General features: G+C 40.5%; 4 protein-coding genes across 5 annotated transcripts; 3 read left to right on the top strand and 1 right to left on the bottom strand.

Moving 5' to 3' along the window:
- Positions 1-7,956: 7,956 nt before the first annotated feature.
- Positions 7,957-9,859, bottom strand: LOC4347527 (double-stranded RNA-binding protein 5-like). 2 transcript variants are annotated; one of them, NM_001403899.1, is made up of 3 exons: positions 9,366-9,855; positions 9,062-9,281; positions 7,957-8,970 (listed from the first exon to the last, which is right to left on the bottom strand). In NM_001403899.1, the coding sequence occupies exons 1-3, from the start codon at positions 9,609-9,611 to the stop codon at positions 8,363-8,365; spliced, it is 1,074 nt and encodes a 357-aa protein (NP_001390828.1). In that variant the 5' UTR covers positions 9,612-9,855; the 3' UTR covers positions 7,957-8,362. The 2 variants fall into 2 exon arrangements, with proteins under 2 accessions (NP_001390828.1, XP_015610736.1); XM_015755250.3 differs by having other exon boundaries at positions 8,001-9,281; positions 9,366-9,859.
- A 4,335-nt stretch (positions 9,860-14,194) lies between these two features.
- On the top strand, positions 14,195-18,772 carry LOC4347526 (probable protein S-acyltransferase 7). The gene is made up of 5 exons (NM_001403898.1): positions 14,195-14,641; positions 16,395-16,577; positions 17,046-17,345; positions 17,535-17,768; positions 17,870-18,772. Exons 1-5 carry the CDS (start codon positions 14,552-14,554, stop codon positions 18,386-18,388), a joined length of 1,326 nt encoding a protein of 441 aa, NP_001390827.1. The 5' UTR covers positions 14,195-14,551; the 3' UTR covers positions 18,389-18,772.
- Positions 18,773-21,979: 3,207 nt separating this feature from the next.
- LOC107278067 (bidirectional sugar transporter SWEET11) lies at positions 21,980-24,527 on the top strand. The gene is made up of 5 exons (XM_015755897.3): positions 21,980-22,231; positions 22,397-22,433; positions 22,890-23,262; positions 23,769-23,888; positions 23,990-24,527. The coding sequence occupies exons 1-5, from the start codon at positions 22,195-22,197 to the stop codon at positions 24,302-24,304; spliced, it is 882 nt and encodes a 293-aa protein (XP_015611383.1). The 5' UTR covers positions 21,980-22,194; the 3' UTR covers positions 24,305-24,527.
- Positions 24,528-24,736: 209 nt separating this feature from the next.
- On the top strand, positions 24,737-27,404 carry LOC4347525 (uncharacterized). Its single transcript, XM_015756489.2, has 2 exons — positions 24,737-25,393; positions 26,515-27,404. Exons 1-2 carry the CDS (start codon positions 25,213-25,215, stop codon positions 27,120-27,122), a joined length of 789 nt encoding a protein of 262 aa, XP_015611975.1. The 5' UTR covers positions 24,737-25,212; the 3' UTR covers positions 27,123-27,404.
- The last annotated feature ends 390 nt before the right edge of the window (positions 27,405-27,794 follow it).

Here is a 27,794-nt window from a genome sequence, read left to right as displayed (position 1 = left end):
AGGACGAGCTCGTCCGGTTGATTTTACCGGATGGCTTGGTCCTAGATTTTGAGAGGAATATTCCTCTTTAGGGACCAACCCAACCCACTAACCCATAAACCAAATACTCCTCAAAGTGGGTTCGTCCCATCCCATCCTTGCAACCAAACACCACCTAGATGACGAGACAACACACGCAGCTGTATGCTAGTTCTCCCTCGGGTTACATAGCTGTGGAGATTTTGGGTAATATATATCTACACGGACAGCTTATCCGACTGAAGGTAGGAGGTGGACCAGATTTGTATATTACTACATCCGTCCCAGAATATAAGAAGTTTTAGAGTTAGACATGATTTTTAAGAAAGTAGGTAGAATTAAATAGGGAGAGGTCGTGATTGGTTAAGAAATGGAGGTAGGTGGAAAAAGCGAATGATGGATAGTGGTGATTGGTTGGAACAGAATGTTGGTGGAGAAGTTATTATATTTTAGGATAAGTCCTGAGTGTTAAAAGTTGTTTTAAGGCATAGTCCGTAGTATTAGTCTTATGCAATTGAATAACTGAATAAGAAAATCCATATCATGTCTGACTAGGTTTTCCCCTCTGTAACCTTGCCCCCGAACCTAGGGAGGGAGTCCCCTGAGGGCATAGGAACACCAAGATTATCAGACCAATACAACATCCGGTGGATACAATCCCCGAAATAAAAATAATGTATTATTTCTCATCGGGAAGGTCTGAATATGTCGAAATCTTTGTCTTTGTACTCATCCACTTTAGATCTCATATGCTACCCTTTTTCTCGGTGTCGATTTCTAGAATCGACAATAACTATTGTTGTTTTGAATAAGATTAAGGTTAAAAGATCCATTTTTATAAAATTGTTTTTTTTGGAATATTCACTTTCAAACTAAGACCACTTGTCTTCTTCTTCTAATATTTACAAAAACTAGATATAAAGCCATGTTATTACCCTAAATATAAAAATATTTTTTGCTCATTTCGTTGTTAAATTGTATCTAGTGGTCCAAGTTTAAATGGAAACAAATTATAGCTATCAATTATTAAAAATGGAGGGAGTACAACCTTGACTATTAATAATGTTTAAAATATTTAGTTTGAAGAAATATTTATAAAATTAAATATTTAACTGCAGAGATTCTGAAGCTGGTTCAACTGCCGTAAATGTTCTTTTGGTGATGGCTGACAAACAAGTGAACATCACTTGGTATACATAGGCCTGCTTTAGTTCCCAAGACAAAAACTTTTCAACCATCACATCGAATGTGTAAATTGTGAGACGAATCGTTTAAGTCTAATTGCACCATGATTTGACAATGTGGTGCTACCGTAAATATTTGCTAATGACATATTAATTAGGCTTAATAAATTCGTTTCGTAGTGATGGAAAAGTTAAAAGTTTATGTGTGTAGAAAAGTTTTGATGTGATGGAAAAGTTGGAAGTTTGAAGAAAAAATTTAGAACTAAACAAGGCCACCTTCGGGTTACATATATACCCACAGAAAGCTTATCCGACTGAAGTATGTAAATAGATTAGAATTTAGACATTGTATATATACCCACGGAAAGCTTATCCGACTGAAGTATGTAAATAGATTAGAATTTAGACATTGTATTACCTTATATTCGAAGGCATAGCCCGTAGTATTAGTCTTATACGGTTGAATAACTTAATAAGAAAATCCATCCCTTTGTAACTTTGCCCTCGAACCTACATAAAAAGTATAGAGCATAGGAACACCAATATCATCATATCAATATAATATTCGGCGGATACAATCCCGAAATCGGGAGTAAGGTATTATTTCTCAACCTGTTTAAATCCGTCTCTTTACTCATCCATTTTAGATGTCGTGCGCTACTCACTTTTCTCATTACCGATTTATAGAATCGACAATAACTATTATTGTGTTGAATAAGATTGAGGTTAAAAGATCCGTTTTTATATAATTTTTTTTGGAATATTCACTTTCAAACTAAGACCGCTTGTCTTCTTCTTCTAATATTTAAGCCATGTTATTACCCTAAAAATAAACATTTTATTTGCTCACTTCGTTCTTAAATTGTAACTAGTGGTCCAAGTTTAAATGGGAACAAATTATAGCTATCAATTATTAAAAATGGAGGGAGTAATACCTTGACTATTAATAATGTTTAAAATATTTAGTTTGAAGAAAACTTTTATAAAATTAAATATTTACTTATTTTCTAAAAATTATAAAGAATTGTGTTTTGGAGATCATGTTGTTGTTGCAAGAACCCCTTCTTACTGTAAAGTTATGACCCACTAACTGCAATTAAGATTCTAAAGTTCAAACCTCGATGTGCTACATTATCGTTAATTCTCAGCCGTTGGATCAGTAGATTTGATCATCTCTGAACCGTTGGATGAAAAAACACATCCTAATCCACCTCACACAGTCACCATGGGAGGCCCATCTAATTTGATCGTCGCCCAATTCAATAATGAGGGATTTTTTTCATCCCAATCACCAATCTTAACAAAATATCCCACTGCAATACACGGGGTTTCAACTAGTAATAGTTGACTATAAGCCAATTATGAGCTTATGTGAGTGAGAAGATAAAGAAAAATATGAAATGTTGGCTCTTATGCAAAAATTAACTTTACACATGCTTCAAATAGATGCATTGTTAAGTTCATAGTGAAAGAGAGAAAAAATTGAAGCTACCCTAAGTATTATACTACTTTTTAGCTTTAATACGGGCTTAGAGCAATACTCCCTCCATCTACTTTTGATAGTTATATTTTATCTTGGCACACAGACAAAGGATAAGTAATTTTACTTATCATCTATTTAAACATGCTACTAGTCATTCCTTGTAAATAAACAATTCATTAATATTTACATTTCTCGATGCCCATGTAACCAATTTTGTGTGAAAGAACGGAGAGTCGCACATTAAATCTGAGAAAGTCATTAAGATGATATGTTGTTGGATTGAAATATGCCTATCAAAAATAAAATTTTCAGATTTAGAAATATGCCTATCAAAAGTAGATGGAAGGAGTACTGAGGTAGAGAGGAGAAGAGAGGAGAAAGAGGAGAAGCGGGCTATAAATTTACAGCCAGCTTGGCACAAGAAACAATAAACTCTGTGAGAGAGATAAGTGAGTCCTACATTAATGGTAAAGAGCTAACTATAATTTAAGTGGCCTGAGAGAAGGCTGCAAAGAACCTTACATGCAATAAGTCGACTGTATTATTAGCCTTCCTCTTATAGCTACTTGTTAGCTCCAAGCGCATTAATGTTGAGTTCAGGTCAGCTCGTGGGATGAGATTTTTTGGCGACATGTGAAACAAGATGAGCCATTATTAGTACATAATTAATCAAATACTAATTATTACAAACTTAAAAAAATATTTATTTGATTATTTAAATAAGCTTTTAAATAGAAAGCAATGCAGTTAGAAAAACTGTTTATGATAATTGTGGAGAGAGCTAAGTCGAAATGTAGAAACGGACGAATTGGCTGTGTTCTTAACTGGTTCCAACCTCCGCTTCCTCCTTCCTAGCACACACGTTTCCCAAACTATTAAACGACGGGGTTTTTTACAAAAAAAAATCTATAGAAAAGTTTCTATAAAAATCATATTGATGATATATTTTTTAAATTTTTTAGCTAATACTTAATTAATCATAATTCATCGTTCCGTTTTATGTGTGGAGGGTAGGGGTTTTCCAATCCCTTCAAAAGAATACAGAGTATAACGGTTAATACTCCATCCGTCCCAATATAAGTGTACCTAGAATCGGATGCGATATTTCATAATAAAATGAATATGAATAGGTAGTTGTCCAGATTTGTTGTACTACGAAATGCCATATTCGTTAGTACTATACTCTCTCATTCCAAAAGTCTAAGTCATATTTCATTCTTTAGTTTTTCCAAAAGTCTAAGTCATATTTATAGTTACTATGTGCTATGTTAAATATTTTATCGAAACCCAAAAAACCATTTTAGTAGTTATAGGTTGCATGTTCATTGGTTTTATAGTTAACTAGATCTTGGTTAAAAAGAAAAAGGGCTTCCAAAATACTTTTGGAAGGATGGAGTACTACAAAATGTGGCACCTGATCCGTTATTATACTATACTAGGTGTAGGAACGAATGGAGTACTTCAGTACTCCCTCCATTACATAATATAAGAAACAACTACTTTTTAAAGTTGTTTCATAATATAAGACGTCTATGCATGCATATTATTAATTATTACCTCTTTTTCACTAAAATATTACTCCGTATTATTTAAATCCTCTACCATTAAGATCTTTAATTATATTGGGTGCATGCATTCTATTATTAGGGTAATCCAAACTATGAGATGATAATAATTATTTTTTTTTGTCTTAACCAGGTTAAGGGTGACTGTGCCTTTTTGAAATGGAGGCAGTAGTCAACTAAAATTAAGCGTGGGTGCATAGGAAGAGTAAAATTAACAAGTGGTTAAAAATGGCGCGCCGATTTGTAGGTCGCAGCCTCGATCGCCTCTTGTAGATTACTCCAAGCAGATGGTGCCATGTGTTGTGGTTCAGGATACGAGGGAGGGATCAATGCCAAAAGGAGAATTGATGGTCATTATCTTGAGAAAAGAGCAATCATATGCTTGCTTAAAATATCCTCACAAACAGATTACGTACTACTCCAGAGTACTCAGTACAAGCAAAAGATCTAAAACTCCATTCGTCGGCATATTTAGTTGAATTTTAAACGCTTCCAAAATTTAAATTTTAAAACTTAATTTTGATATTTTTATCGAAATGAGAAACGCATATGAGTCTTTCGACTAGCTTCACAAGGTAGTGGGCTAGACGATCTAGATTTGAAACCTCATCTCTTTTAATTATTTGATATTAGGTAATTCCATAATATTCACATCTTTTATAATTTTTATCAAAATTATTTTTCAGCATTGGTTTTTAAATTGCTAAATACAGACATATAAAAATAAGGCTTTTCTGCATTTATATGTGTTCTTTTCTGCATAGATTGGTTTTTAAATTATATTTTTATCCATAAATTATTTTTATTTTGCTAATAAGCCAACCGATGGCAGCATTCAATATTTGCATGAAAAATACTGTACATATGACTTTGCCTACCTGAAATGAACATTAAAACCAAATTCTAAAATTAAAATCAAGCTAGACCGAGCACGTACAGCCAGTGCGTCCATTTTACTTGACATTTGATCTCAGTTCCGTTCGTTTTCACTCGTCCTTTCATGCTCCAGTTCCTTCTACTCCGTTCTATCGTCTCACGAGAATTTTACCGCGATTTTTTTTACTCCTTGTGTTGTACAGATAATCAATTCAGACACTTCTTTCGCAGATAAACAGTTCAGCTTGATTCCCGTTCTTTTCTGCATGGATTGATGAATAGGTAGTACAATTTTCATAAAACCTTTCTATATATTGTTTCAAATCCAATTCTTAAACTTTATGATAAGTTAATTCATTCATATGTACTCCCTTCATCCTTAAAAAAACCAACCTATCATAGTACGAGATTGAGTTTTTTTTTTTTACAGAAACAGTAGTACTCTTAAACAATTATCACAAATCATTCATATGTTCAGTCATTCAATAAAAAGGAACCGTAGAACACACGGCTAATGTTTTGTTTAAAAACGGACTGTTGTACAAATTATTGCTAAAGGTATATACTTAATTATAAGGATAAATTAAATATTTTGCTAAAAATAAGTTCAAAACAAATGGTCTAACCAAGTTTTTTTCTTAAGAAAAGAGTTATTTTTTTCTAAATGTGAAGCAAATAATCTATTTCGATACTCCAATTAACAATTCGAAGACAACTAAAACCAACTTTTCTTTCTTGGTTTGTTTCTTCCATCTTCCATTTATATGTGTTGTGTGGGAGAGGGGTGCTTAAAATTGATGAAGATAAAGTTAAGGCACGTAAAACAAGAAAATCATTAGCACACGATTAATTGACTTATAATTATTACAAATTTGAAAATTATGTTTATTTGATATTTTAAAGTAACTTATATATAGAAAAAAGTTTTAGCACGAAATACACTGTTTAGTCGTTTAAGGCTCTTTTGAATCAAATGATTTTATGTAGAAATTTCATAGGATTCATATCCTATAGGAATTTTCCTATGTTGCCATTTGATTCAAATGATTGAAGTTTTTTAAATCCTATGAAATTCCCATGAAATGGCTCATTGCATATAGATTTTGGAGGAAACTTAGCAAGAGCTCCAATCTATGAGAAAATTTCCTTTTGTGTCTATTTTTCTCATTTGATTCCTGTGTTTTTCCTGCGATCCAATTAAACAGTCATTCCTATGTTTTGCAATTCTCTATTTTACACTTGCATTCCTGTCAAAATTCTGTATTTTTTCCTATTTCTCTTTTTTTTTCAATCATGCGATTCAAAGGGGCTTAAGGTTTAGGGTTGTTTTGAATTGCATGATTGAAAAAAAGAAGCAATAGGAAAAGCACATGATTCAGACAGAAATACAAGTGAGAATAGAGGATTGCAAAACATATTTGATTAGACCACTTTGAATTGACGTTTTGGACAAGGTTGAAATCAAGTTTTTATAAATTTGACCATCAATAACTTTAAAAATATTTAGTTTAAAGAAACTGGAACAATATATATAGATTTGTCTTTCAAAACACTATAATAAAATTAAACATGCATTTATTTATTGTGTATATTATAATAGAAAAATAAGGTCAAAGATATATTTTGTAGACCGTGTCATTATCCAAAACGTCAATTAAAATGAAACCGGGGGGAGTAGGAATCAGTAGAGAAATATACTCAAAGGAAATTTTGTAAGAGGTTGAAACTCTTGCTAAGTTTTCTTCAAAATCTATATGCAATGAGTTATTGCATAGGAATTTCATATGATTTGTATAAATTCTTTGATTCAAACGAGCCCTTGCTCTGATTGATCTCTGTATCTACTGTATCTAGCTAGCATTGGGGTATTGCTTTGGCTATGGTGGCTATCCATCCCCATCGTTGTGCCTGCATCGTCTCTCATGACTCTCAATCTCTCTCTAGTGTGGTGATGAGCAACAACAACTAGTGTGGTGATGGGGGGAGGGGAGATGGAGGAGGAAGACAGTGCCCACTGAATGGGCACAGGCCGCCATTAAAGCATGCCTGCCTGCCATCTCTCTCCCCCCTCTCCGTGCCGGCCTCCCCCCTCTGAACCCCCATTTATTGTCTGCGCTACGCCCATTAATGTCAAGACATGTCCTCTCTCTCTCTCTTCTCCTCCTCATCGGATTGATTCTTGAATCTTGATTCTTTGCTGCCGTTGCATCTGCATCAGCATCTCTGTGTTCTTGCAACATTTGCTTGCTTTCTTGGTTTGGAGTAGCATGGATGAGGGTGTGTTCACGTTAAAATTGAAAGTTTGATTAAAATTGGAACGACGTGATGAAAAAGTTAGAAGTTTTTGTGTATAAGAAAGTCTCGATGTGATGGAAAAATTGAAGGTTTAAAAAAAAGTAGAGAACTAAACTAGACCTGAGTGTATCTACTGCTGTAATAACAACTCTGGTTGTTGGTTGAAGAAGAGAGGAGAGAATAATTAATTAGGGCTTTTGTGAGATCGATTAATTTGGGTTTAGGGATGGATGGGTTGATGATTTGGACGTGTTGTGCGTTTGATTGCGGGGGGTTGGCATGTGCAGGTTCGCTCAGCAGTCAAGATCGCCATAAAACGCAGCGTATGAGATGCGTACCCTTCTTCTTCCTTGATTGGTTGTCTCCTCGCCAACCTCCTCTTCATGAGATGATAGTAATAATTCGTTCGTTTTTACCCTGCTCACAGTTGATCTCTGATCTCGCCGTACCGGATTATATATACATGTAATTACTACTGCATCGATCGTCAGCAGCATGGTTACATCTGATTGGATTTGTGTTAGTGATGCGATTTTAATCGATTATAAAGTAGTAAATAAAAGAGGAATAATGAGCAGATTAAGAACAAGGGAAAGAAATGTAATGTGCATTCTCATGAGCTTAAAATTTTTCATGCGACAAAGCATGGATGGATGGCTTCTAATGAAGCCCTAGGAGATCGATCGATCGAGCTATATTCAACTATCTTCAATCCTTCATGGTCTGCTTCTTTTCTGAAGATTTCAGCAGCAAAGAGATGAGAAGAAGAAGAAATGCTGATCACTTTGCAACGATTTAGATATACAGGGAGACTTGTGATCAAAATTCCCCTGCAAGAAGCAGAGTTCATGGCTACCCATCGATCTCTCATCGTCTTCCTCGTCGTCGTCTTCAGATCGGAGCAGGCTGCGCGATTGATTGGATACTAGTTTTTACTACTACTACGCCCTCTTGGATGAGGTCGCTGGATCGTCCTCCTTGCGCGGCGGCGGCCGCGGCGACGGTGGCGCGGCGCAGACCGGGATCACTGAACGGACGCTCACCGCCGGCGGCGCGTGGAACCCGGCGGCGCCGGCGAAGGGCCTCGTCGGGGCGACGCCGCCGCCGTGGTGGTAGTACGGCGCGTAGTAGCACGGCATCGGCGGCGGCATTGCGTCGGCCGCCCTGTCGCGCAGCATGACGGCGTGCAGCATGTGCACCAGCTCGGCGGCCTTCCTCCGCTCTTGCTCCAGCTCGGCGGCGGCGGCTCGGGAGCCGGACGCCGCCGCTTGCTGCTGCTGCAGCAGGTGCAGGGGAGGCAGTATCTTGGGTCCGGCCGCCGGCGGCGGCGGCGACGGACGCCCCCATTGATGTCTGTACAGCGACGTGGCGGACGAACAAGACGCGCCGGCGAGATGCTTCTTCGGTAGAGACGCCGCCGCCGCCTTCCCTTCGCCACCGCCGCCGCCGCAATCGTCCCGCGGCTTCAGCGCGGCGAGCACCCTGGCGACGACCACATGCTCCTGCTCCTCGCCGCCGCCGCCGCCGGGCTCCTTGCGCGCCTCCGGCACTGCACCAAACAACCACGAACACGTCTCCTCCATGACACACGATCCAAACAAGATCAAACACCAATGGCGATACAGTCGTTCTGATATTACTCTGCTTGAGCGAGGACCATGCGGCCATGGCGGCGTTCTTCTCGGCGTGCTTCTTGGTCTTCGCAGGGTCACCGGCGAAGCTCATCCCGGCGAGCTCCACCGTCGACGAGAACACCGGCGAGTGCCCGGGCCCCGACCTCACCGTCGTGTACACCGGCAGCTTCAGCCCCGCCCTGTGCGCCGTCTCCTGCAGCAAATTCTTGTACACCCCCGTCTCATCCTACACCACAAAATCACACACCACATCACAAATCATCTTCATCAACCACGACGACGACGACGAACAAGAACGGAACAATCTTACGAGCACGCGGGCGGTGAGGGAGGAGGAGGGGCCGCGGAGGGAGAGGCGGGCGAGGGCGACCTCGGCGGCGGCGTGCTCGGCCTGCCGGAGCGTGGTGCAGTTGGATGGCCCGTCGAAGGTCTCGCCATTGAAGGTGACGGTGGCCTTGAACCGCGGCGCGTGGTCGGGCCCTTCCCTCGTGCACACGTACGACGGCAGGCTGAAGCAGCTCCTCTGCGCCAGCTCCTGCAGCTGGTTCTTGTACATCGATCCTCCTCCTTCGTCTCTCTCTCCTCCCCACCCCCTCCCTCTCTACTCCTCTTCTTCTCTCATCATTTGATCATGGCATCATCATCTCCATTGATGGACAATAGAGAGAGAGGAGGGAGAGAGATTAGATTAGGTGTTCTTGGGGAGATTGGGAGATGGAGGAAGGAGAAGAAGATGAAGGTGAGAGTGTGTTTACTAGTGGTAGTGGTACTACTACTACTCTAGTAGGAGGAGTACCAAATGGTGCATTGCTTTGCTCTCCCCTCTTCTTTATTTCTTCTTCTTGTTGCTCATCTCCCTCTCTTTCTCACTCTAGCTTCACTCTCTCACTACTGGCCATTGTTGTTTGTTTCTCTCTCTAGACAATACTATGGTTGTGGTATGGGTGTAGAGAGAGAAAGTAGGGCAGAGTGGGGAGGGTGAGATGGGGGGCAGAGACACCTTCTGGTATTAATTGGGGGGAGAGCATTTATGGTGTTTTGTAAGCATGCTGCATCCTCACACACACAACACACTTACCTAGAGTCGTCTTCATCATCTCGCAGTGCAATGCATGTGTTGTGCAGACATGGATCGAGATCTCTCTCTCTTCTCTCTAGCGAACCGAATCGACGGTCGTGATGATCAGAAGGGTTTTCGTTTTCTACCGCTGTTGTTTTTTCATCGAGATGTGATCATCGTCGTCTTCACTCTCGCCACCACGTGATCCCAACGACCCAACGGTTTGTTGAATGTGTATAGGAGTATAGGTCAAAAGATCATTTTATCTCGGTTGGTAAAATGAAAATTTTACCTTTGGGCTTTGTTTAGTTCCACGTAAAAAATGAAAATTTGAAGAAATTAGAACGATATGACGGAAAAATTGAAAGTTTATGTGTGTAGGAAAGTTTGATGTAACGGAAAGTTGAAAGTTTGAAGAAAAAAAGTTGGGAACTAAATAAAGCCTAGGGTGTGTTTAGTTCATACCAAAATTAGAAATTTGATTGAAATTGGAACGATGTGACGGAAAAGTTAAAAGTTTGTGTGTAGCAAAGTTTCGATGTGATGGAAAAGTTGAAAGCTTTTTAAGATAAAATTGGAAACTAAATCAAGCCTTGGTCTAATTTTACAGGCTCGCAAGATCAAATCATTCTTTGATCTTGAGAAAATAATCTCTTTGTTTTTTAATAAATGGTGCTGATGACTTCTGAATATATGATCATTCGTTTTATTCAAAATTTTTATATAAATGTATAAGATATAAAACATGTTTAAAATATTTTAAGTGATAAAATAACTAACAACAAAATAAATTTCAATTAAATAATAATAATAATAATAATAATAATAATAATAATAATAATAATAATAATAATAAGACGACGAATGGTTAATTGTGTAACCAAGTTAACGACATCATCTATTAAAAAACGGAGGTAGTATACCAGTACCGCTCGTGTATAGGTGGTGGCCGGTGGTGGCTAAACAACCAACAATGACCATGATTTAACGAAACAAGGTTGTGACTTGTCCCATTGAGGTGAAGTTGTAACCATACACCGATACACATTCGCATGCCTACTTACAAGAGAAAGTATATAAGTTTAAGAGTTAAACACAATGGTCAGATGAAAGTTTATTACACATACATCTTATCAGATCCAAAAATTGAGGTATATGTGCCATAACATATTTATTAGTATCATGACTTATTAATTATATTTAAACCATAGTATTATCCTCTACGTTTTGCTAAAAGCTATCGGAATCGTCTTACCCGATCAGCCTAGATCCACCTTGAGCCCTTGATGCTTATGGTTGTCTTCAAATGTATAAATTTGTTCCTCAATTAGCACTCATGGTTTGACTGCTAGATATAAGGCGTATTTGAAAGAAATGGATTATAGAGTTTAATTTAATTAGCTTAGTCCCTTAACGATGTTTTGGAAAAGAAAAAAGCAATGCTAGTGCGTAACTGCCATGACGTTTTTTTCCCCATTTACAATAATACTACATACCTTGACATTTGGCATTGGATTAAATAATCGTTCCAATAGTCTACATCTATCAAATATTCCTCCTTTAGTTCCACTTGATCTTTCTTAATTTCTACGTATTTTTTCCTAATCCTATGAGCCTGTTTAGTTGGTGAAATGAAAATTTTTGGATGTTACATCGGATGTTTGACCGGATGTCGGAAGGGATTTTCGGACACGAATGAAAAAAACTAATTTCATAACTCGCCTGAAAACCGCGAGACGAATCTTTTGAGCCTAATTAAGCCGTCATTAGCACACGTGGGCTACTGTAGCACTTAATGGCTAATCATTGACTAATTAGGCTCAAAAGATTCGTCTCGCGATTTACATGCAAAATGTGTAATTAGTTTTTCTTTTTATATATATTTAATGCTTCATACATGTGTACAAAGATTCGATGTGATGTTTTTACGAAAAGTTTTGGGGAACTAAACAGGGCCAATGTAGAGGATTTCGTTTTACATTACCCATATTCATAAACTAGAAATTTCCCTGGTTAGATTTTAGAGGGGGTTTTTTTAAGAGAAGGGTATCCACTCTTTTAGTTCCACTTGATATTTCTTAACGATCTCGCTTTACATTACCCCTATTCATAAACTAGAAATTTCCTAGGTTAGACTTTTGAGTTTTTTTTAAGAGAATGGTATCCAACCGGATGTATGCAGCCTTTTTAAATTGAAAACATAGTCCTCAAATAACTCAATCTGAAATTCGATCACATTGAGATTTGAATTTAGGATATTGAAGTGCTACTAAGGTTACTGCAACCACTAAGCTACATATCCTTTCGCAGGCTTTAGAGGTATCTAGCTGATTTTGTTTCTCATTATGCATTTGTGCGGTTATTTAAAAAAGAGAATATAAGTTAGAGTGAAACACACTAATGGGATGAACAATGAATGGTCCTTTAATCACTATTGCAACAAAAAGTTTAATTAGTTGATATTGCTACTTTGCCTAATGCATATCATTGTGCCGACTTGCCCCATGAGACCTAAGTATGCTCTACCATGTCAAACTCGACCATCCCATATGGCCATTATTTGGAAGTGGCAACAAGGGTTGAATTGCATAGAAGCATTCTTCGAATGTGTAAACTTATGTTGAAAAAGGCTAAATATTGGTTTCTTATTAGCACCCACAATTTGACTGGTAGATATTAATGTATATATGTTTGAAAGAAATGGATTATTGGTTGAATTTAGCTCAGTTCCTCTTGAGATTTTGGGAAGAAATTAAAGAAACGAAATCTAGCTGTAACTAGCATGATAGTTTTATTTCCATTTAGAGTATTTACCTGGACTTCTGGCATTGGATTGAATGGACATCCTAATGGTCTTACATCTCGCTAGTGTAAACTTAAAATATTCAAAGGGAAATAACCAAGAAAGAAATTAAAGCCGCCTCTTTTAGTTCCACTTGATCTTCCTTACTAATTTTTTAGTATTTTTTAGAAAGCTCATGTAGAAGATCATATTTTATACTACCCATGAACTTGACAATTTCTTTGGTTAGACTTTAAGAGGTAAAAGGCAGAATCATTTGGAAGAAAACAAATGTGCATAGAAACATGAGATTGAGCTAATCAGTACTATCATTTATACTTATTTTATATTGTATTTGGATGACACTATCTTATTTTTGGCTGTGTTCTTTGATGTGAGTTGACAACTAATCTATGTTCACAGAAAACAGAGTGACATATTATCACATGATTAATTAAGTATAAACTAAAAACTTAACAAATGGATTAATACGATTTTTAAAACAACCTTTATATAGAATTTTTTAAATATTGTTTAACATTTTTAAGTGTGCGTGTGGAAAACGAGAGATTGAAGGTTGAGAACCATCACAAACGAACTTAACATTAGTCTGTCTTAGAATATTTATAGTAAAATCGTAACGGATTTACTTAGCAAATTGCAAAGGATAGACAAATGTCAAACAACTTGCAATTTTTTTTACCACAATTTAAAACACATCGATTGATAGCTACCTGACGAGACTACCCTATCACCAGCCAGTCCAGCCCCTTTGGCTGCTAACCCGGTCAAAAAAACGATCAAAATCATCAAGTACAGGGGACGATCGTTCAGCCGTTCTCACCAACCAAACAATGAAAAGAAAAAAAAAAGCCACAAATGTCAACGTGTCACTAGGAAAAGTCAAAATAATTCCCTCACTTTTACAACCCAATCTTGTCGCTTATAATTATGCATATCAGCCAAAATTTAAACTTTTAACTTTAAATTTGGAGTTAATTCTAAGAATTTTTACCGAAATTTATTTTTCAGTCTTTATTTTTAGATCGCTAAAAATACGCATATAAAATTTATATTCACAAACAATTTTCAGTTTGTGAATATATGTCCTATGGCTTATTCAACGACAGGGATAATCCTCCCACGATTTTATTTCATTTTCAAAAACCGCGCCGGCTTACCGGGCGGCGACTCGACCCGCCAACCCGCCTCCACGCCTACGGAGACTGCCACGCGGGCCCCACCCCCGCACACCGCCGCGAAAAAGCTTCTCCCCCGGGCCCACCACCACCCCCCCGGGCTACCGCCGCTGCCGCTGCCGTTGCTACGCGTCCCCCGACAACGTGCACTCCCTCTTCTCCTCTCCTCTCCAATTCGTCTCCTCCTCCTCACCACGCTTGCTTCGCCATCCCGCCTCCGCATCACCCGCCGCCGCCGCCGCCTCCTGCTCGTGGTCGCGGCTGCGTTGCCGGTGCTGCAGGAGGTGCTTCGGGGGGGAGATCTCGGTGGGGTTTGCTGCTTGCTGCTTGAGGTGGTGGCAGTTGAGGAGGAGGAGGAGGTTGCTGTGGTTGGCGAGGTGGGGTGGGGCTTGGAGTAAGCGGAGGGGGAGGAGGAGGGGGGTGGGGAGGTGGTGGTCGTCGGGCAGGTGGGGAGGATGTACGTGCCCCCGTCCCGCGGCGGCGGGGGAGGCGCGGCTGGCGGCGGCGAGCAGCCTAGGGTTTACCAAGTTTGGCGGGGAAGCAACGTAAGCGCTCTCTAGCTCTCTGTCTCTTTCTGTCTAGCTTCATGGAGCAATTCGATTTTGTTTGCCTGTGAACGGTGGATCTGGATCTGGGCGCGCGCGCGCGAGATTAGCTGCAGCTTTTAGGGAGGATTTTTAGCCGTTTTATTATGTGACTGGGCGCAGGCGTGGGAGGAAATGAGATGTTTTCGGTTTCACGTGTTCGCGATTTGTGTGATGCTTATGTTCGAAATGCGAGTTTAGGGGCTTGGTGTGACAGAAATTTGAGCCGTATTTGATGCTTACTGTAGACTGTTCGTGTTCTAGTTGTTTATGGTTGGGAAATATAGCTCTGGATGGGTGGAAATCAGTTCATATTCGAATCATGAAATGTTGATACAGCTAGGGGAAAGTGTGTGCTTTCTATTGTTACGAGAATACACAGCAGAAAATGTTTTATATTTATGTTCAGTGCTTCAGTTTATTTATCAGGTTGGGTGGGGACTGGGGAATGCTAGTTCATTAGTTTGTTGGGGAAGCTACTTCAATTTTCAGAATATGAACTTTTAATGACTCTTACATGATTATGAGGATCATGGAATGGGGACTGCAGCTTTTGGTAGTACAATATGTTGGGAATGTTTGATACAGAAAGTAAAATGTTTTATATCTGTTGTGCAGTGATTAGTTTTGGCGAGAAACACATTATATATTGGACCGTAAAATGCTTTGGTTGGAAATGTGTTATGCTCTATATTTCTCGTAGAACTGAAACATACCGAGACAATGGTAATTTTGGTCTAATTGTCTAAATGATCCTTTTGATTCCTTTGATGGGGTACTTGGATGCATTTTTAAGTAGAAGAATTTATTCAATGATAGCTTCTTTGATCCTTTTTATTCCTTTGATGGGATACTTGGAGGCATTTTTTTAAGTAGAAGAATTTATTCCAGGATAGTGTCATGCTTTAGCTCATCTACAGAGTGGTCTATGCACAGCGACCTTTGTACATGATTCAATCACATTCTGGCAGGTGTACCGTCAATAAATTAGTGCACGCTTCGTCTGTTGAACAAGAGGTGAATGAGGCATTTGTGTATGGAGATTACCTCATATTACCATCTCGTTCCTGGCATCTCCGTTTCACTAGATTCTCCAATTGGGACAGCGTGCAACTAGAACAAACAATCCATTCAAACATCTGTCATCTGCATAGTAGTGTGCTTAAGGTTGTGATTAGCCAACGATGTGGGATGATGAATAATCTTGTGGCCTTATAAAGAAGCAAGGATTAGGAAATCTTTCTGGGAGTTTGGATGTACTTTATTTTTTTGGCAAGAGTGAGGCTGTTTTCTTATTAAAAAATTTCTTAGCTTGTGGATATAATTGTCCATCCACCTAATTTTAACAAGCTAGAGAAGTTCTTGATATGGTACACATTCCGTGCTTGGGAGAAACAGCTAGGAATGTTTCATATTACAAAGCCGCTGAGTTACATTTTTAGATATCATTTCCTGTTTCTGATTATTTGGTTGTTTTCATGAGATTTTAGTTTTCTTTTGCCCTTCTCACTATTAGTGTTAGCAGCTTTTAACCTTGCTATATTGAGACATCACTATTTAATGCCATAAAGTGCCACTTTTTTGGCTAATCGACTCTGTTTTAAAAAATAGCATGCTGACCGTTTTTTTTATAAATTCACTTATATATTTGCAATTATTTCTTCTAGTTTCACGCATTGGATTCATTGATAACAATTATGGATCTTTTTTTCAGGAGTTTTTCTTGCAAGGCCGGTTCATTTTTGGACCAGATGTGAGATCTTTGTTTCTCACTATATTCCTCATTCTTGCACCAGTATTAGTCTTCTGTATATTTGTGGCTAGACATCTGATCAATGACTTCCCTGATCACTGGGGAGTTTCAGTTATGGTCGTAGTGGTCGTCTTCACAATATATGTAAGTATTGCTAATTTGCTGCTTCTCATTTTTTTTTCTTGTTCCCTCTAAATTGATTGAAGGCTGTCTTAGTTCTGCTACTCTGAATTTGGTTCATATGACAGTTCAACCATGTTCTCTTTATCTCCTAGCGCTTGCATGATCAGTAAAATTTCTGGCCATGAATAAAACTATTATGCCAAGGGTTTTTATTTTAGTTAGATGATTATCAAAATCGGATAAATCTGTCAAAAGTGATGCACATTCATGTGTAAAGAGTAACATAGTATAATGTGTATGGGAAACACATAAAAATGTGATTGGCTACTCAAACATTGTTATCCATATGAAAGGGAGTTATGTGCCGAGTGAATAAATTACTTTGACAGTGTAATTTATTATGTTTGGTTGTTTGCTGCATTTATTTCCCGAGTGAATATGCACTGCTGCAGTGTGTGCAATTAACTGAAGCTTCATTTAATTTTCCAGGATTTGACATTGCTGCTTCTTACCTCTGGTAGAGATCCTGGTATAGTACCACGTAATACTCACCCACCTGAGCCTGAATCGATTGATGGAGGCAGTGATATGGGAAATGGACAGACTCCACAACAACTACGTTTACCACGCACGAAGGATGTTTTCGTTAATGGAGTAATTGTGAAGGTCAAATACTGTGATACCTGCATGCTGTACCGGCCACCTCGATGCTCTCACTGTTCTATATGTAATAACTGTGTGGAGCGTTTTGATCATCACTGCCCTTGGGTTGGGCAATGCATTGGAAGGGTAAGTATCTTGATGTGTTGGAAGGTTTAAGATATCCTTATTGCAATTAGCTTGAAGATTTGATATCATGTGCGGTGTTGTGGTCTGTATACCTCTTGTTGGATTTTCTATATTAGATATTAGTAGATTGTTAGTTACTACTTTAAAGTTTTAACAAGTCAGCGCTAATTATCAACTTATCTGCTGCAGCGAAATTACCGATTCTTCTACATGTTTGTATTCTCAACCACATTGCTGTGCCTCTATGTCTTTGGCTTCTGTTGGGTGTACATTGTTAAAATAAGAGATGCTGAAAATTCAACGATATGGAAAGCAATGTTAAAGACACCGGCATCAATTGTCCTGATCATCTACTGCTTTATTTGCGTGTGGTTCGTTGGTGGTCTGTCTGTCTTTCATTTCTACCTGATGAGCACCAATCAGGTTGGTATCCTTTCGGTTTTTTTTTAAGTTTTTACAAATAAATCTTTCAAGCATAGCTTAATGACTTGTTAACCGTCCTTTTCTTTACTTGTGTGTATCAGACAACCTATGAGAACTTTAGGTATCGGTACGATCGGCGGGCTAACCCATATAACAGAGGTATGGTGAACAACTTTCTGGAGATCTTCTGCACTGCAATTCCTCCTTCCAAGAACAATTTTCGAGCTAGGGTCCCAGTGGATCAAGGTTTACAACAAACACGCACGCCTGCTAGGGGTTTCATGAGCCCGAACATGGGTAAACCAGTTGGAGATCTTGAATTGGGTAGGAAACCCGTATCATGGGATGAGCCTCGGTCAGCAGCAGATATCAGAGATTTGGAAGTTGGCCTTGGGGGTCTTTTGGATGAGAAAGAGGGTAGAATAGCCCATGCATCCCCAGATCTTTCTCTTCCGGGTGAGCTTGTGGAAGGTAGGGCTGGTATGCATTCGAGACGATCAAGTTGGGGTCACAGAAGCGGAACCTCAGAGTCGATGGACAGCATCGCTGTGCAAATGGGAACCGAAGCTAACTGGGGTTCAATCAGCAGCGGCCATGGTACCACCAGTTCAACTCACTAGCACACATCACTGCATTTCTGACGCTGCATCTGCATCTATTGGATCCATCTCATGAATGAAGAACCATGTGTGTACTCTCTTCTCCTGTGCTGCTTTTCACCTTAGGATATATACACAGTGCTTTCTTCCTCCCGTCCTCTGTTGTTGTTCCATCCTGGAATGGGCATCTATTGATGCACATCCTGTTCTAGTGTCTTTAAGCAAAAATAACAGAAGATCTTTAACTCAATGCGTGGCTTGGATTATCTATCTGTATATATCGAGTCTGTAAGCAAGGTTGTCGTGTTTGGTTTGGTTTGGTTTTCGACGTTCTGTAACTGTACCATGCTGCTCGACTCTTACTCAAGAAATACTACTACCCAAATCATCCTCTTTTTCTAATGCAATTCTTTTTCTTCAAGTCTCTAATTGGATTGTTTTTTTTTTCTTTTTGGGACATGGTATACCATCTGCTTCGCATTCTTCTGCATGCTGAGCTGCTCCTTATTTGATTCTTGTGTTATCTGCTCAACCTTTTGTATTCCTTTGCATACTGAGCTGCTCATTGGTACTATGAATTCGGTGTAAAAATTAACTTCAAATTCAATTTGCTCGAAAACTTTCATTAGCATATACTCCATGTAATTTATCCAGAAAAACAAAAGCCCAGTTGCAATTGCAACGGGGGTGTTCTGCTGGGTTATTTTAATACAGATGCCACTGAAGCGTGTGCAGCATCTGGCTCGCGCCGACCAATCACTCAACCTGCAACAGTTGCAACAGTGGGCTTGTGTGTTTGGCATGCTTTCCAACGCAAAAAGGGCACATGCTGAGCTGCACTCTCCTGCTCTCGCAGCAATGCAATGCAGAAGCAGCGTCGCTTTTGGTGCTCCCATGAAAATTCTGTGGCATCGCCAGTGCCAAGCATTCAAGTATATTTTGTACCACCATTTTCTTGCTCATACCAGAGAAAAATCATCATAAGAAACTTTGTATTTTGAGTGTTCTTCTGTGTGTCATGATCATATGTTCAGTGAGGCATGTTCTTACATGTTTCACAGAGCTTCAGTTCCGCTAAAAAAGAGAGCAGAGTGGGCTAAAGTGATCTTAAAAAATTAAACTAGAAGGGTGAAGCGAGTCTCGGGCCACTCCACAGCTACACTTTAGACTCCGCTCCTAAAGTTAGGTTTATAAGTTAGAGTCCTATAAAACAAACTCGGGTTTATGACGATTATTCAAGGACAAAAACAATTAATTATATATTAGAAAGTCGAAAAGTTGTTTTATAAAAGTTTTCTAAGAAATGTTGAAGTTTTTTTTTGGCAAAAAAAATGTAATATTTAGGAGGCTGGAAAGCGTGCCCACGATAATCCATAAGCCATTGTGTTAGGTCAAGTTGGATCGTTGTGACACATCAGTCACCAAATCAAAACCGTTCCAACCACAGTTAAGTACAGAAAATCTGAATGGATTCATGTGAGAGTGAATAAATAATCATCACTAAGAATCAAGCAGAATCAAGCAGGAAAATGCATGTTTGATTCCCCTGCCAGGAGTTCCTGATGCAAGCAGATGAAGCCAGTAAGTACGTAGTAGTAGTGGCCTCCAGCTCGAGCAGCAGTGCAGCACTAGAACTGATCCAGAAACATCAAATTTTCCAACAAATCAAAGTTCAGAAACTGGCATGTCATACATGGAAAATTCATACTCCTAAGTGCCTGCACCTGAAGATCCTGTGGATACAAGCAATGGTGTATATTTGGCACACAATCCAAATAATTAACTAGAGCAGATTCCATTGAGTGGCAAAAGGAGATGATATGATCAGGTTAGTGGCTTGTAGGCAAGTGGAGATCAATGAGGAGGTGAGGAGGAGATGAATCGTATCTTTGGTCTCCTCTTATCTTCTTCTTTTTGAATTTAATCTTCCTTTCCAATAATTGAAATGTTCATAATTCATCAGAACATTATAAATGATTAAGAGTTAACTATCTAGTTCTTCAATTAGCTCAAGGGAAGCTTCTGTCTTCTCATTGATACACATGGTACCGGCAGGGTTTCCCAAACCACCGGGGCCGGGGTTACCACGCCCCGGCGGTAGGTAACCGTGAAAAACCATGCAAAATTTATCAAAAATTTAAATTATTTTTTAAATTTATTTGAATTTAAGGAGGTTACCGTGGTATTTATATTACCGTACCCCGCGGTAAGTCCGGTAACCGCGCAGTTACCGACGGTAAGGGAAACCCTGGGTAGGTATAGGTAGGTAACCATGTACCGAATAGCTGGATAAGACTGTGACAAACTCTGCATTTTGCCCTCCTTTTTCTTGTGCTGATCTGAGAAAAGAACACATTTATGCATCTGCTTAACTAGACCCAAGAAACGTGCACGAATACACATCAGCTCAGTACTCTCCGCAGAAAAGATTTTCTCAGGCTTGTCTTCAGCCACAGCAGGAACTCCACTTGATCAGTAATAATGCATGCATGCATGCCAAGCACTTACTAGCAACACTACTTCTTCTTGTTCATCTTCTTCGTCGCCATCTCGATAAAACTTGCCGTTCTTGGAGAAAGTAAAGGCACAGTTGGGCAGCTGCATTATTGAATGGTTCAGCTATTCACCAGCATGCTGAAAATTATTCAGCTGTTCAGTAGCTAGTAGAAGCAGAGAAGGTGCCAGTGAAACAAGCACTGAAACATTTCCGTTTCATCGCCTCCTCATTGCCGCGATGCAGAAAAGGCCTCGTCGCTGCATGCACATAATGTATTACCACCAAGCTTTGATCCGACAAGTGGCAGGCAAATGTGATTTGCAGCTGTAAAGCAAGTAAAAAAAAGGTATAATTGTCCATGGTTTGATGGTGAAATGTAACTTACTGATCAACCAGATGCAAAGCTAGTTTCAGCTGGTAATTAACTTTGGCCATCTCTGATAGATGCAACTAGCTTAATTGTGTTGTGTTTCTGTGACTCTTGTGTGTGGTGCATCATGTATCCACATACTTACATTTACTCTTTGTGTTCATGAGAATTGGCATGCAGCTAGCTAGCAGCATTGCTGAACCTGAATGCTGATCAGTTCAGAAAAAATCAGATATGAGCGCCGATCAATGGATGGAAAGAGAAAAGGCCTAACCTTGACTGAACCGGCCACATTGCTATAGTGCTGTACTGTTGTCTGCATGCATGCATCTCTCTTGTCAGTGCTGGTCATGGATGTGTATTAACAGTAGTAGTACATTATGTAATGCGTCTTTGCAATTAAAATGCACAGTATAGTAGTAACAAAAACATGCCCTTTTCTTCCCATAGTTTTGGGGTCCATGCAGGTAATTCATGTGCAGATTCTGATACTGATGATCTGACAGACTGACAACACATGAAACCTCAGATGCAACTGGAGAAGACATAATTTGATTACACTCTACAATATCTAAATATGTCTCTCCTATGTACTAACTTTTTGAATACATTCCTGAATTTAGTTAATGGAAGGATTATTATCTGACAAATGTTCAATTATTCAGTAAGACTTCAGGTTATAGCAAACAGTAGGAGTATAATATCTCTGGACCACTTAGGCACTTAGGCACCATGTAGATACGTACATATGTAACATATGAGAAGAAGAGAAGCTCTACTACTATATATACAAGGCTTCTACCCCCAATGCCAAGCACACAAACATTGGGTGCAGTAGTGAATCCTCTTCAGAAGTTCAGAAAACTATAGCTTGCTTTTAGCATATATAAATTAGGTGTTTTTATCTTCTTTTGAGAAGGAGATCAAGAACAGGCAGTAGGAGGCCTCTTCCTCTTCTCCATGGATCACCTTTGGGCCTCTGTCTTTGGGATTCTTGGTAAGCATCTCATGCATGCTAGTTCACCATCTATACATGCATCCATATGGTAGCATATGGCATGGCATGGTCTCCCAAATCATGATTTTGTTTAATTATATGTATGACCTCAAGATATATTATTCTTACTGACATGCATGAAAAATGCACTTTTCTTCTCCACAGGAAACATCGTCTCATTCCTGGTTTTCCTCGCACCGATGTGAGTTTTGCTCATTTACGCCCTGATTTTTTCTTTTCCAAATCATTCATTCACCTAAACTTAATTACGCGTTCTGACAAGTGCACAATTAAATTTTATTTTTTACTAAAAAACTTAACTACGCGCACGTCCTGACTCCTGACACGCGTGTAGTTAAGCTTTGTCTTGTTCTTAAAAAAAACAAAAGAAGAAAAAAATCTCAATAACTACGCGTTGTGGGGATTGTGCCAGAGTTTTGAATTTCAAAACATGTCTTTTTGCCAGTGGGGACTGAAAGAACTGAAATCACCGAAATTTTGGTAATTTCGGATTTTTTTTGAATTTTCAACATATTTTGATTAAATCTGAATAAATTTACAAATATTTGACAAAAACCGAAAATTTCGGGGAGACTTTGTGCTTGCCGGTGGGGCCCGAAATTTTCGAACCGAAATTTCAAACCAATGGATGGTGCAGGCCGACGTTCCTGAGGGTGTACAGGAAGAAGTCGACGGAGGGGTTCAGCTCGGTGCCGTACGTGGTGGCGCTCTTCAGCTGCACGCTGTGGATACTGTACGCCATGGTGAAGACCAACTCCAGCCCCCTCCTCACCATCAACGCCTTCGGCTGCGTCGTCGAGGCCGCCTACATCGCCGTCTACCTCGTCTACGCCCCCAGGCCGGCCAGGCTCAGGGCGCTCACCTCCTTCCTCCTCCTCAACGTCGCCGCCTTCTCCCTCGTCGTCGTCGTCACCGTCGCCGCCGTCGCCCAGCCCCACCGCGTCAGGGTGCTCGGCTCCATCTGCCTCGCCTTCTCCATGGCCGTCTTCGTCGCCCCCATGAGCGTCATCGTAAGAAGCTCTCACCTCATCGATCAGCTCTTTTCTTTTAAAGATATATAATGAAAGTTTTTATTGAACTCAGCCAATTACATCATATGATATTATAACTGTAGTAAGAACATTCCCCAACTTGAACTCAACTCATCAGTTTTTTTTAATATAATGAAAGCTTTTATTGAACTCAGCCAATATTACGTCAGATGATACAACCGTGCTAAGAACACTTTCAACATGAACTCATTTCATCAGTTTTTTTTTAAGATGATGGAAGCTTTATTGAACTCAGCCGATTACATCAGATGATACGATCATTAGCTTGAACTCAGCTCATTAGCTTTATCTTTTTTAAGATAATGGAAGTTTTATTGGACTGAGCCGATTACATCAGATGATACGATCGTACTACTGAGAACACTTTCAACATGAACTCAGATCATCAGCTAGTGATGATCTTGCATCGTACTTGTTGAGACATGTTTGCTGATCAATCGATCGATGGATGGATGGTTTTGCAGATGGTGGTGATCAAGACGAAAAGCGCGGAGTTCATGCCGTTCTCGCTCTCCTTCTTCCTCACGCTCAGCGCCGTCGCCTGGTTCTTCTACGGCCTCTTCACCAACGACCTCTACGTCACGGTAATTAAACATCTCGATCGATATCACATCAAATCTTGATCAATTCTCTCGACCAATTCATGAATTTCAATCAAAGTTTGAATTGTTTAATTTGCGTGTAGCTTCCGAACGTGGGAGGCTTCTTCTTCGGCTGCGTCCAGATGGCGCTCTACTTCAAATACCGGAAGCCCAATACGGCTGCCGGCGGCGTGATGATCCTGCCGACGACGGCGGCTGCGGCGGCGGTCGACGGCGCCGTGGCTGAGCCTGCGGCGGCGGCGCAGCAGCTGGCGGAGGAGCTGGAAATGGAGCTCGCGGCCGCAGGCGCGCACGCGGTGGCCGTGCTGCCGGCGAGCGCGCTGCCCGTGCTGGCCGAGCTGCACAAGATGGAGCAGGAGATCGGGACGCCGCGCAAGGGCGCCACCAAGACCGTCTGACACGTGGCTCGCCTCCATTGGTTGTCGAGTGCCATGTCATCATCGTGATTATTATATATATGGGCAAAATGCATCATACCCAGTAGTAAATTTCTTAATTTCAGCTGTTTGTTTGCGTTCCATTTGTGTGTTTGAATTGAGTTTGTATTGTGCAATTATCCCAAGAAAAAAGAAATGTGCATGTATTGGTTATGATTAATTAAATTAATTCGTATCCTATCAAGCATAGTTGCAAGTCGAGACTATCTTTTTTCTTCCTAGCCATTGGGTCTCCAATCCAAAGGTGAGACAGCCCATCTGAACTTCGCGGTCCAGTCAGCCCAAGCTCATTAGGCCCAGTATCTCTCTGCAACATTTTTGCATTTTTTTTTCTTTCTTTGATAAACTCCTCTAGTGAATATGTGCATAACTGAAATGGACGCTGGCCTGACAAGATCAAATTAAAACCAACTCTTATGTTTGAGCCATAGCTCACAAGTCACAAAACAACAAGTGATTCAAACAAATCAGAAACAATAAGTACTCCAGTGATCTTGCAGGGGGAGGCAGTATTCTATCCAAGCAGACTGTTTGCTAATAATCTTATGACCATGAGGCCCCAGAAAAAAAAAATCACATGCACTATTTTAGACTTCCCAATTTATTTCTACACATAAAATTTTAAAAGGGAAAAAAAAAGAGAAAGAAAGACGAGACCACACAGCAGCAGCTAGTGCTTGACCAGCCTCTCTCCCATGTCTCCACTCCAGTCCAAGCCGATTCACATGCATTTGTTCTGTTGCATGTATGCTTCCTCTTCCTCCTCTCCTCTCCTCTCCTCTCCTCCCCATTTCTCATCTTCTCTCTCTTTCTCTCTTACTCCAATCTGATCTCCATTGCTCACCTTCCTAGTAGCTTAGCTGATCTCAATGGCGACAATGGCGAGCTCAGGAGCAGCAGCAGCAGCCATGGCCGTGTTCTTGGCAATGGCGCTGGTGTTGAGTGGCACTGAGGCCAGGTTCCTGTCCAACAACATCACTGTGGTTGGCTCTGTCTACTGTGATGCCTGCTCCAACAACACTTTCTCCAAGCACAGCTTCTTCTTGAAGGGTGAGTAGAAATGGTAGTATACCTGTTACACAGTAGCTCAGCTGCATTAGAGTTAGTTTTGATCAATGTGTCATTCTGCATTGTGGTCAATCAATGGTTTGTTCTGAAATATGGTGGATAAACATGGAGTGTTTTTACAGCAGGTTATTCTTTGTTTCTGAGATAGATTTACAAGATGCTGTAAATCTCTTGCTCATTGCACAGTACAACCACATGTAGGATGTCTTAGAAGTATTAGGTTTTTTTTTTCTGTTCTAGGAAGATGTCACTGAAAAGTGAAAACTAATAGGCAAGCGTGACAAGACTTCTTTTTGAGTACATTGATTCCCTATGAATCTAAAGGAGACAGAGAAAAGTTGACATATGCACAATTGCACATAAATGTGTCTGTGGCTTGTTCTGGATTTATAATTGGTCTGGTCAATTTTCTTGGTCCAATTGTAATTGTTGTTTAGTTTTAGTTAATGCTACCATGAAAGACAAGATGCCTCACACAATATAACTCAAGTTTCTTAGGCCCACTTAAAGCTTGGCATACACTAACTGAAGTTGAAATACAACTGACAATTACTACATTGTGCCTTCAATTGCATAAATGCAGTATCATCCAGCTTCTACTACCCATCTGGGCTCTGGCATTGCAAACAGAAGTTTTAACTGGCTCTGAGATGTGCTTGTTACACAGTTTCAATTCAGAGTTTTGATCTTTTTTTTAAATGGAAAAAAAATGTTTCTGTCGGTTATTTTGAGCGGGATATACCTCTAAATCTCATAATGCTATGCAAATTACAATGCTGCCTCAAGCTAGAAATTTCCATGTTTTTGGCTTTGTTCTAAAAATAACGATTTCATTATCCTAATAGAACATAGTGTCTATGAGTTGCCAAAGTATGACATTGCACTATATTACCAATGCCTCATTCTACATTGCCACTAAAACTAAAGCTAAGATCATTCACAAGAGCAGCTGGTTTCATAGATTTCATCATTGCATTCAATCTGAAATCTGAACAAGTAAAAATCAGTAACTTACCAGATATGAAATTGTCTTCATCTTTGGCAAGAACTGAGATGCTGAAGCCACACCACTAATGGCCACCATGGTGATGGATGCTGTGCAGGGGCCAGGGTGCTGATCCAGTGCAGCTTCAAGGTGAACTCCACCATGGCCGAGGAGCTGTCCCTGGAGGCGGAGCGCACCACGGACCAGAACGGCGTGTACAAGCTCGACGTGCCGGCCGCCGGCGGCTTCGACTGCCGGGAGGGCCACGACCTCCGGTCGGCGTGCCGCGCCACGCTCGTCCGGAGCTCCTCCGCCGCCTGCAACGTCCCGGGCCTCCGGGGATCCACGCAGCACATCGCCCTCCGCTCCCGCGCCACCAACGCCTGCTTCCTCAACCTCAACGCGCTCAACTTCCGCCCCGCCAAGCGCGACGCCGCGCTCTGCCACGGCGGCGATGGCGCCGGCGCCGGCGGCGGCGCTGCGTTCGGCTCGTCGCTCTTCTTCTGGCCGTTCTTGCCGCTCTTCTGGCCGCCGTACCGGCTCCCGGGCGGCGGCGGCGGGACGGTGTCGTTCCCGTGGCCGTTCCCCGTGCCGGACTGGCTGGTGCCATTCCTGCGGCCGCCGTTCTTGCCATTCACGCTGTACCAGCCGGCGCCGGCGGGCTCCGCGCCGCCGCCGTTCTACCGCTTCCCGCCTTCCCAAGAAGCATCACCATCTCAGCCTTAGACCTGAAAAAGTACAAAAAAAAAACTTGCCAAGATTAATCCTAGATTCTTCATGTTTAGCAGCAAGAGAGGTTGTGTGATTGTGACATTGTTGTAGGTGATGATTCTCCCTGCATCACACGTGTAGCTGGAGCTAGTTCAGGAATTGCCACCGTGTTCATCGGGCTGATGAATATGTGGAAGTGATAATTATAATGTAGTGATGGCAACTTGTTAGTAGTATTCGGTATATTGTCTTAAAATATTTCCTCGCTGCAGCTAATTTTTCAATCATATTTATATACTGATGAATGATATTGCAGCCGCTAACACTATCTTGGTACTCTTTTTTTTTACGAACCGGCACTTAGAATGTGCCAATTTCATTGAATAGAGGGAGAAATCCTGATACCGTTTTTCTCACAATTTAAACTTCATTCCTAAAGGAAATAAACTGGACAACTATTTTGAAACCGAGAGAGTAATTGACAGATACAAAATAGTAAAACTTGTCAGTTGGGTGAACTCATGAAGGTATATGCCTGATTCAGTCCAGACATGAACCAAGGAAAAGTTTCTTCGTCTGCGTGTACCAGCAGAGTAACTACCCAATTTGCATATGGCACGAGGAACAGGTACACATATGTCTCTAACCGACTGCTGAAAGTAGAGTTCATCAGAATTGATTGCTTCG

This window comes from Oryza sativa, chromosome 9 (genome assembly GCF_034140825.1).
Source record: "Oryza sativa Japonica Group chromosome 9, ASM3414082v1".
Lineage (NCBI taxonomy): Eukaryota > Viridiplantae > Streptophyta > Magnoliopsida > Poales > Poaceae > Oryza > Oryza sativa.
The sequence above is the reverse complement of the archived record's forward strand: the minus strand, read 5'-3'. Positions and strand labels throughout refer to the sequence as shown.